This window comes from Protomyctophum bolini (assembly GCF_963924005.1).
Source record: "Protomyctophum bolini genome assembly, chromosome: 13".
Classification (NCBI taxonomy): Eukaryota; Metazoa; Chordata; class Actinopteri; order Myctophiformes; family Myctophidae; genus Protomyctophum; species Protomyctophum bolini.
Window position 1 is genome coordinate 44,014,219 of NC_137874.1, and position 11,039 is coordinate 44,025,257.

Below are 11,039 nucleotides of genomic sequence, written 5' to 3' on the forward strand. Positions count from 1 at the left end.
TACGTGGTGGGGGGACAGAGTAACTACGACACCAAGGTAGGTCAACTTCCTGTCTGTACGTGGTGGGGGGACAGAGTAACTACGACACCAAGGTAGGTCAACTTCCTGTCTGTACGTGGTGGGGGGACAGAATAACTACGACACCAAGGTAGGGGAACTTCCTTCCTTCCGACGATCTAAGATGAACGATCCAGTGCTGTGCTAACAACACATTACCAATAGGGTAATGGTATGGTGTGGTTCTGTCCAATAGGGTAATGGTATGGTGTGTTTCTGTCCAATAGGGTAAGACGGCAGTGGACACCGTGTTCCGCTACGACCCGCGCTACAACAAGTGGATGCAGGTGGCGTGCCTTAACGAGAAGAGGACCTTCTTCCATCTGAGCGCGCTCAAAGGACACCTCTACGCCGTGGGAGGACGCAACGCAGCCGGGGAGCTGGGTGAGTGACCCCTGAACCCTGAACCTCTGAACCCTGAACCCCTAAAACCCTGACCCTCTACGAGGTGGGAGAGATGTACACACACACACACACTAGGGCTGACCCAAAAAAAACGATGAATCGATGTTCAATCGATACACACGGGAATCTATTTTGAAAATTTTAATTCATTCAAAATTTTTCATTAAAAAAAAGCGACCGCTTTTGGTCCGCGAGACGGCCCATTTTGGTCCGCGAGCCATGCTCGCGCCTCGCAGCACCTCGCAACGCCGCCTCCCCTCTCCCCCTCACTCGTGGTAACAACAAGGAAGTCAACACACAGAACAGCTGCAGCCTGCAGTCATGCCGCCATAAAATAAATCTAAAGTGTGGTTGCATTTTAGAATATGCCAAGACAACAAAGAACAAGTAGTGTGTCAAATATGTGACAAGAAATTGGCGTATCGCAAGTCCTGGACTTCAACTCCACGACGAGTTTGAAAAATCACTTGGAACAAGTATTATAATAAACGAAACGTGCTTCGGAGGCGAAACATAAAACCCCATGGCTAATGTAAGGTTAGATTGTTATCATTATGTTTTTAGGTGCATGCGATAAATCTGGATGGTTCATCTGTAGCCTACTGTAATTCTGCAAACTGTTAATACATATTTCAATCAATCAAACTCACAGCAGCAATTGCGAGGCGCACGCATGCGGCTCGCGAAGCAAAGGAGGAATTGAGTTATTAAACACAATAGTATCAGTGCAACACTGTACAGAACATATGAACAGAGGCATTACTTCTCTTAACATGAATAAACGAAAACAAAGTGCAGCATTACTTCTTTTTTTTTTACATAAATAAAACAAAGTGCAGGCCTGTGTGCTCACTGTGCTGTGCCTTCATTTGAGGCTAAATACCGTATAACGAAATAAAACAAATGGCATTCTTGAATGAACACAAATAAAAAGACAAAGTATAATTTGTTTTCGTCCTTTGCTCCGCGAGCCGCATGCGTGCGCCTCGATCGCAATTGCTGCTGTGAGTTTTGTTTTCGTTACGTTATAAGAGAAGTAATGCCTCTGTTCATATTTTCTGTATAGTGTTGCACTGATACTATTGTGTTTAATTCCTCAATTCCTCCTTTGCTCCGCGAGCCGCATGCGTGCTCCTCGCAATTGCTGCTGTGAGTTTGATTGATTTAAATATGTATTAACAGTTTGCAGAATTACAGTAGGCTACATTTCAAGCACAAACTAAATACAAAGACTGTTGACTGTGAGTGGACGACCCAATTAAGCATTACACTGGTTTACAAGAGGGTCCCCTGCATGTTCAATTAATCAAAAGTAATAAGGCCTCGATTAAATGACGCTTTATTTACGGCAAAAAATAAAGAGTTCATTCATGTTACGGTCGGGTGGTGCTTTTTTTTGGTGTTTTCACATCTGAGTTTCAATCGGAAGAGAAGCTAAATCCCTACATTTTCTGGATTATATATATTTTTTATTTGAGAGGTAATGCCTGTGTCAGGCAGTTGACTTGTTACGGTCGGATGTTTTATTAAGCTTAATTATTTGTGCGTCATTGCTTTCATGAAGGCTGCAACAGTTGTTGCTTATTGTTTAAAATAAATGAGACCAATCCAAGCATGCCTTTCTCTCCGCTATATCGTTGTTTAAGCCAAAGAGTCACTGCTCGCATCGCACGCCTCGCACCCAAGATCGAAGGTCAGCCCTAACACACACACACACACACCACACACACACACACACACACACACACACACACACACACACACACACACACACACACACACACACACACACACACACACACATACACACATACATACAGGAGCGGTTGGCATGTCATGTCTTGGGTGAAACCATTCCCTTAAATTAGTTAGAAATAAATAGTGTAACTGGTAGAAATCCTCTCCCCCCGTCTCCATGTTATATAAATAGGGTGAGAGGTAAAGTGTGACATGATGCCGTGAAGGAAGAGAAGAGATGAATTATCACCTCCACTCCCTGGCAGAGAGCAGCAACGTTATCTAAATCATTACTTTAACCCATTTAGACCTGAAGACGATTCTGTTTCTATGTATGTCAGCGGTGCTCCACCTTTTTCATGTCAAGGACCCCCAGAATGATCTGTATTTGGACCTCCATCCAACGTTTCTGTTCAGAAATGTACCACATGGGCATCAGATCCCTTGAGCTCTGGTTGTCTGTGTCGTTTGAACCTGGGTGTAGAAGTCGGCCATTTTGTGCTGTGCCACTGGCTGGTGTTGTGTGGCTCCGATTGTTGTTATTGTCCGCGGAACCTCAAATTAATGTTTTATAAGGCTCTGAACATCGTAGTTTATCTCAGAATTAATGTTTTATAAGGCTCTGAACATCGTAGTTTATCTCAGAATTAATGTTTTATAAGGCTCTGAACATCGTAGTTTATCTCAGAATTAATGTTTTATAAGTAGGGATGGGTTCGATTCCCGCTCGGGGCGCTGTGGGTGCTGGCGGCGTGTTTCCTCCTCCGTGTCATCAGTGCCCATACCCGAAGGCGGGGTTGGCGAAAGGGCCTTTCTGTGTGGAGTTTGCATGTTCTCCCCGTGTCCCCTAGGGTAGGTACCCTCACATGTTCTCCCCGTGTCCCCTAGGGTAGGTACCCTCACATGTTCTCCCCGTGTCCCCTAGGGTATAGGTACCCTCACATGTTCTCCCCGTGTCCCCTAGGGTATAGGTACCCTCACATGTTCTCCCCGTGTCCCCTAGGGTAGGTACCCTCACAAAAAACATGCAGTAATCCTGGTCTCTAAACTGCCTCCCCCTGGCCAGCCGGGGCGCCTGATGGAGGGGAAAGGAACTGGTTGGAATAACGTGTTCTTTCCACGCGCTACGTCCAACCAGGGAAACTCCCCCCTGTCAGGTGTAAAGGAGCAACTTGGACACTCAGGCATGAAGGAAGCATGAGTTAAAGTCCGTTGCTCTCCCCAGGTTGGCGGAGGGTGTGTAGAGCCCAGGGTCACATTAGATAATTGACACAGGGGTGAAAAATGGGTTACAAAATCGTGGGATAAAAATGTACAAAAACAAACAAGTAGGGACGGGTCCATTACAAACCCGGTTTGGCATTTATCGAGACCAGAGTATCAATTAGCGTCTGGCTTGTGGAGCCTCTTTTCGGGTATAGCCGCAGCGGCTGACGTCATTTAACGAGTCATTCTCTCACAGCTGTCACGACGCCTTCAACAAGCACTTCACTCTCTTCAGACGTGTCTTTATTGTATTATATATATATATATATATATATATATATATATAGGTGTAAAAGAACGTGCTCTTTTTGTTCAGCTACCTTTCCCTCCAGGTTAAATAAATCTCACTGATGTGACAGAAGCTTCTCTTGGGGTTTCCTGTAACTGTAAGCGTACGAACGCTGAGCCCTGAGGCTCAGCGTTGGCTCTGCTTGTGTCAATGTTTAGAGTGGAGGAGAGAGAGAAAGAGAGAGAGAGACGCACACACACACACAGACTGTCGTGGAAATTAAGATATAAACATTTAATAATACTCCAAGTTACAGTCTGATATTATCGCTATCTGTCACACCCCTGTGGTGTCACTGTCCCATGTGTTGTACTGGCTCAAAGCCTGGAGGCGATGCTGGGGGGTTTGGTTGTGTGGGAGATGAGCTATAAAAGCTGTCGCCTTTTTGTGACTCTGTGAGTCAGACTGACAGGTCATGTAAGTCTTTTCTAGTAAAATCCTTATACTTCATAACTCTGAATTCTTGTGTTGTTCATTATCATTATTATCCCACAGACCGCCTTTACACAGACCTCTCTACAACGCCTCGTTTTGCAGCGGTATTATGTTGTCCCGCTTGGACGTTTTCCTGACCCACTTCATGCTAATACTCGTTATGTGTGTGTTCTCTCTGGTCAGCCACGGTGGAGTGCTACAACCCTCGCACCAACGAGTGGACGTACGTCGCCAAGATGAACGAGCCTCACTACGGGCACGCTGGGACCGTCTACGGAGGGTACATGTACATATCAGGTGAGACACGCTAGTACCGTCTACAGAGGGTACATGTACATATCAGGTGAGACACGCTGTCTACGGAGGGTACATGTACATATCAGGTGAGACATGCTGTCTACAGAGGGTACATGTACATATCAGGTGAGACATGCTGTCTACAGAGGGTACATGTACATATCAGGTGAGACACGCTAGTACCGTCTACAGAGGGTACATGTACATATCAGGTGAGACATGCTGTCTACGGAGGGTACATGTACATATCAGGTGAGACATGCTGTCTACAGAGGGTACATGTACATATCAGGTGAGACATGCTGTCTACAGAGGGTACATGTACATATCAGGTGAGACACGCTGTCTACGGAGGGTACATGTACATATCAGGTGAGACACGCTGTCTACGGAGGGTACATGTAAATATCAGGTGAGACACGCTGTCTACAGAGGGTACATGTACATATCAGGTGAGACATGCTGTCTACGGAGGGTACATGTACATATCAGGTGAGACATGCTGTCTACAGAGGGTACATGTACATATCAGGTGAGACACGCGGTCTACAGAGGGTACATGTACATATCAGGTGAGACTCCTCCTGCTCTGGGGCGTCTGTATCTCCACAGACACATCCTGGGTATTCAATTCATAATCATGACATGAAAAATAACAACAAAAAATGTACAGGTTGGGGAAAAGGGGAAGGGGGTTATAAATACTGGATGTGACCAGAATAACAGATCTACAAGCTCCCAGCATGCTGCAGCCTGATGTGTACTGGATGTGACTGGGGAGGGAGACGACTCATACCCAGATGCATTCTGGGATTGTGTTCCTCTTTATTTTAAGCCTTCCCTGTAGACATGTCCTGTTTCTCCCTCTCCCTCTGTCTGTCTCTCCCTCTGTCTGTCTGTCTCTCTCTCTCTCTCTCTCTCTCTCTCTCTCTCTCTCTCTCTCTGCCACTGTAGTGACATCATGTGACCAAAGCGTTCACTTTACACGCACACACACACACGCACACACACACACACATGCACATACTCCACTTTGCGTCCTACGCGTTGCTGTCAGGACGAAACCTCCTAACTCCAAACGTCACCACTCATAATAACATGCTCTTCCCTCTCCTCTCCACCAGGGGGCGTCACCACTCATAATAACATGCTGTTCCCTCTCCTCTCCACCAGGGGGGCGTCACCACTCATAATAACATGCTGTTCCCTCTCCTCTCCACCAGGGGGGCGTCACCACTCATAATAACATGCTGTTCCCTCTCCTCTCCACCAGGGGGGCGTCACCACTCATAATAACATGCTGTTCCCTCTCCTCTCCACCAGGGGGGCGTCACCACTCATAATAACATGCTGTTCCCTCTCCTCTCCACCAGGGGGGCGTCACCACTCATAATAACATGCTGTTCCCTCTCCTCTCCACCAGGGGGCATCACCACTCATAATAACGTGCTCTTCCCTCTCCTCTCCACCAGGGGGCATCACCCACGACACCTTCCAGAAGGAGCTGATGTGCTTCGACCCGGACGGCGACCGCTGGACCCAGAAGGCCCCGATGACGACGGTGCGCGGGCTGCACTGCATGTGCACGGTGGGCGACCGGCTCTACGTCATCGGCGGGAACCACTTCCGCGGCACCAGCGACTACGACGACGTGCTCTCCTGCGAGTACTACTCGCCGGCGCTGGACGCCTGGACGCCCATCGCCGCCATGCTGCGCGGCCAGTCGGACGTGGGCGTGGCCGTGTTCGAGGCCAAGATCTACGTGGTGGGCGGCTACTCGTGGAACAACCGCTGCATGGTGGAGATCGTGCAGAAGTACGACCCCGAGCGCGACGAGTGGCACAAGGTGTTCGACCTGCCGGAGTCGCTGGGCGGGATCCGGGCCTGCACGCTCACCGTGTTCCCCCCCGAGGACCTCATGATGGGGGGCGGGGCCGGCTCGCCCTCGCGGGGGGAGTCGCCGCTCTCCGCCCCTTGAAAGGGGGGGGGGGGGGGGTTTAGGGGAGGGGGGTTGGTTACTTAGCGCTCGTGTCGTTCATTTCCGGTTCACCGCCCTGCCCGTCTGTGGTGGTACCTCTGGTCCTTAGCTAGGAGTCCTGAATGCTATGCTACTGTTAGCATCTGGTCCATAGCTAGGAGTCCTGAATGCTATGCTACTGTTAGCTCTGGTCCTTAGCCAGGAGTCCTGAATGCTATGCTACTGTTAGCATCTGGTCCATAGCCAGGAGTCCTGAATGCTATGCTACTGTTAGCATCTGGTCCATAGCCAGGAGTCCTGAATGCTATGCTACTGTTAGCTCTGGTCCTTAGCCAGGAGTCCTGAATGCTATGCTACTGTTAGCATCTGGTCCATAGCTAGGAGTCCTGCATGCTACTGTTAGCTCTGGTCCATAGCTAGGAGTCCTGAATTCTATGCTACTGTTAGCATCTGGTCCATAGCTAGGAGTCCTGAATGCTATGCTACTGTTAGCTCTGGTCCATAGCTAGGAGTCCTGAATGCTATGCTTCTGTTAGCATCTGGTCCATAGCTAGGAGTCATGAATGCTATGCTAATGTTAGCTCTGGTCCATAGCCAGGAGTCCTGAATGCTATGCTACTGTTAGCATCTGGTCCATAGCTAGGAGTCCTGAATGCTATGCTACTGTTAGCATCTGGTCCATAGCTAGGAGTCCTGAATGCTATGCTGGTCCGTGCTACTTTCAATTAATGAACATTTCTATTGAGCGGATCTGTAGAAGGTGCATCCAATGGAATATTTAACATGTCGGTAAAAAATAATTTTATTTTATTTTAGACGTGAGGCAGACTCTTTCCACTCCATGAAACCGTCTTTGTTATGGTGAGTAGCGAAAGTGTATTCTTTTTACTTTGTTCTAAAGACTAGAGGGTGCGTCAGATAATCCCACAGAGCTAAGAAGCCCTAACGCTGAGGACCAGAGCTAACGGTAGCATAGCGCTAAGGAGGACCAGAGCTAACGGTAGCATAGCGCTAAGGAGGACCAGAGCTAACGGTAGCATAGCGCTAAGGAGGACCAGAGCTAACGGTAGCATAGCGCTAAGGAGGACCAGAGCTAACGGTAGCATAGCGCTAAGGAGGACCAGAGCTAACGGTAGCATAGCACTAAGGAGGACCAGAGCTAATGGTAGCATAGCGCTAAGGAGGACCAGAGCTAACGGTAGCATAGCGCTAAGGAGGACTGAACACACACACACAAACCTATAGACATTGTTTGCACTTCCTCTCTGGACTACACTAAATCTGTAGGCTACTGCAATCCCCCCCCCCGACACACACACACACACACACACACACCGGATACCCCTCCTTCACCCCAAAGCTGTGCAGACCCCCCCGCCACTTCAGCCCAATAAACTTTCATCGTACGACAAATAGTGTAAATAACCAATCAGGCGCTGTTACGATCGGCAAGGACGTTTAGAGAGATTGTCTATTTTCTTTTCTTTCTTTTTTTTTTTGACAAAACCTTTTATTTAGTTTTTAGATTTGGAAAAAAAAGTTTGAAGACTTTTTTGGGGGTGAAAATTTTCCATTAGTGTTTAATGTGGTTTTAAGGCCCTATTTTCTTTCTTTTCTTTCTTTCACAAGCAAAAAGTCTATGAAAGTTTTGCCGAACCCAAAAATCGGCCCAAAGCAGGGCGTCCCAGGGTTACAGTGGTTGAATCCCCCCCCCCCCCCCCCCCCCCCCCCCCACACACACACACACAGCCCCCCCTCCCTCTGAAATACCGATATGATTTGACAACATAATTTCAACGTCAAACGTTGTCGGAATATAGTCGGTATATTTTGTCAGGAAGAAATAAACCTTGAACTTTGACCTTAAACGGGGGGAAAATAAAAAAAAACTGGGCGAACTTTGCAATTCAACTTTTCTACCTGATGTCCTGAAGGTTTTTGTTATTCTGTCTAGTTTCTGGTACCGGGGCCCCCTAGGGGGCGCTGTTGTTGGAAGACCCCGCTACGTTGAAGAGACTCCGCCCCCCCATTTGACCGCCTAGCGTCTTTACTGTCCCTACAACGTCCACCTTTGACCTCATGCACACACAGGCGGCCATCTTGCCTGTAGTTCCCACCTCGCTGGGCAAGATGGCCGCCCTGAGCATTAGGTCAATTATTACAGCAGAACACTGGGTTCCCAGACTGTGGGTCAACCACAGCAGAACACTGGGTTCCCAGACTGTGGGTCAACCACAGCAGAACACTGGGTTCCCAGACTGTGGGTCAACCACAGCAGAACACTGGGTTCCCAGACTGTGGGTCAACCACAGCAGAACACTGGGTTCCCAGACTGTGGGTCAACCACAGCAGAACACTGGGTTCCCAGACTGTGGGTCAACTACAGCAGAACACTGGGTTCCCAGACTGTGGGTCAACCACAGCAGAACACTGGGTTCCCAGACTGTGGGTCAACCACAGCAGAACACTGGGTTCCCAGACTGTGGGTCAACCACAGCAGAACACTGGGTTCCCAGACTGTGGGTCAACCACAGCAGAACACTGGGTTCCCAGACTGTGGGTCAACTGTGGGTCACAAACTGAGGTGGGATGTGGAATTCTGTCAGATTTTTGGCACTTCATGCCCGCTCACTGCAGACACTGCAGTCACTGCAGTCACTGCAGTCACTGCAGACACTGCAGACACTGCAGACACTGCAGACACTGCAGACACTGCAGACACTGCAGACGCTCCTGGAGTTTACACCTGGAGTTTACGCTCCTGACTGATCTGCAGCCTGATAAAGATCACGACGCGTCGTATCGCGCCGAAACGCGTTGTGATGTCACAGATCAGCTGACTGTCACCGCGCCGCAACAGACCACAACACCAGCCCCTCCCCCCTCCCGGGACTGGCTAATTAAATGCTCACGCAGCCGCCCCGCCCCCACCCCATTCCTCCTCCCCCAAAAACCTGAAAAGTTAGTTTTTAAATTAAAATAACCTCAGGGGTCGGCCTGTCGCCCCTGTCTCTCTCTCTCTCTGTCTCTCTCTCTCTCTCTCTCTCTCTATCTGTCTCTCTCTCTCTCTATCTGTCTCTCTCTCTGTCTCTCTCTCTCTCTCTCTCTCTCTCTCTCTCTCTCTCTCTCTCTCTCGATATCTCAGTTCCACTTTATTTCCTGCTATTGCTACAAAAAACTGTTAACGGAAGAAAAATAAATGTGTTTTTTCTAAAATTTAATAAAACCGGATTTTGAAATAAACGTTTTAAATGTTGTCCTTGTTACTGTACGCCTTCTTACTGTACGTCTTTTTACTGTATATTGTGTAATCTTCTAAATCCTGAGTTTTCTGAAATGCCTCATGTTTCTGTATCATTGGTTCTCAATATTTAACGATGTAACTATCCCTTACCCGTTCTGAAGATTATGAACACCAACTGACGTACAGTGTGGCTAATGCAATGTGATAGATCTAATAGATCTGACAGATCACATCACTGATTGGGAGGGGATTGTCCTGTTGTGTGTTGCAGTGCCGCAGCTGCAGGGTCCAGGCTACGAGCTTGTAGATCTGCTATTTTTCAAAAGCTAAAGCATAACATCACGGCTGAGGCCAGGATTCTTACGTCTCGCATCACGTGACGTTCGGGAGACTTTTTTTGTTTAGTTTTTGGTGTTTTTTTGTGTTGTGACGATGAGGTGCAGTGTGACCACAGTCACTGTCCATGGTGCTGATTCAACCCCACAGTCACTGTCCATGATGCTGATTCAACCCCACAGTCACTGTCCATGGTGCTGATTCAACCCCACAGTCACTGTCCATGGTGCTGATTCAACCCCACAGTCACTGTCCATGGTGCTGATTCAACCCCACAGTCACTGTCCATGGTGCTGATTCAACCCCACAGTCAATGTCCATGGTGCTGATTCAACCCCACAGTCACTGTCCATGATGCTGATTCAACCCCACAGTCACTGTCCATGATGCTGATTCAACCCCACAGTCACTGTCCATGGTGCTGATTCAACCCCACAGTCACTGTCCATGGTGACAATCTAGACGATGCAAGTTGGACATCCATGCCCCGCCCCCACCCGGCTATGCAATACCCGTTGTACCCGTGTCAGCGTACACGTTCCACCCATCTGTCCCTACTATGCCCATATATGGAGATCTGTCTCTCTGTCCCTTTATTCCATGGAGTTCTGTGTCAGGCATGCCCAAATATGGAGGGCCAGCTCCATATATGGAGCCTGGGCAGGGGCCTTAGCTGACCAGAGCCTGGAGAGAGGCCTTTTGTGGCGGTGCTGGACAACCGTGGGTCCGACGGACTCGACACCGGGCACTGCACTCCAATGATTTACAGTGTCGAACACCTTTTGGAGGTCCAGCATGACCATGCCACAACTGACACAGCATGTGTCAGTTGACTGGGATGTTCTGAAGCATGTGTCAGTGGACTGGGAGGTTTGATGTTCTGACTCCCGTCTCGGTCCGGTGGGAAAAAAAGGCAAAGAGGGGGAAATGTAAAGTCCGCTGGTCTCAGGCTGTCTATGGGGACACAGATTCTGTCTATGTGTCTATGGGGACAC

General features: G+C 48.7%; 1 protein-coding gene across 1 annotated transcript in view; it reads left to right on the forward strand.

The window, feature by feature from the left end:
* Window positions 1-7,696, forward strand: part of klhl13 (kelch-like family member 13) — a 45,220-nt gene extending 37,524 nt beyond the window's left edge. The window contains exons 10-12 of the mRNA XM_080779974.1: window positions 285-441; window positions 4,373-4,486; window positions 5,959-7,696. Of these exons, the coding sequence (XP_080636100.1) occupies window positions 285-441; window positions 4,373-4,486; window positions 5,959-6,464 (777 nt within the window). The 3' untranslated portion in view covers window positions 6,465-7,696. The remainder of the gene's footprint in view (window positions 1-284; window positions 442-4,372; window positions 4,487-5,958) is intronic.
* The last annotated feature ends 3,343 nt before the right edge of the window (window positions 7,697-11,039 follow it).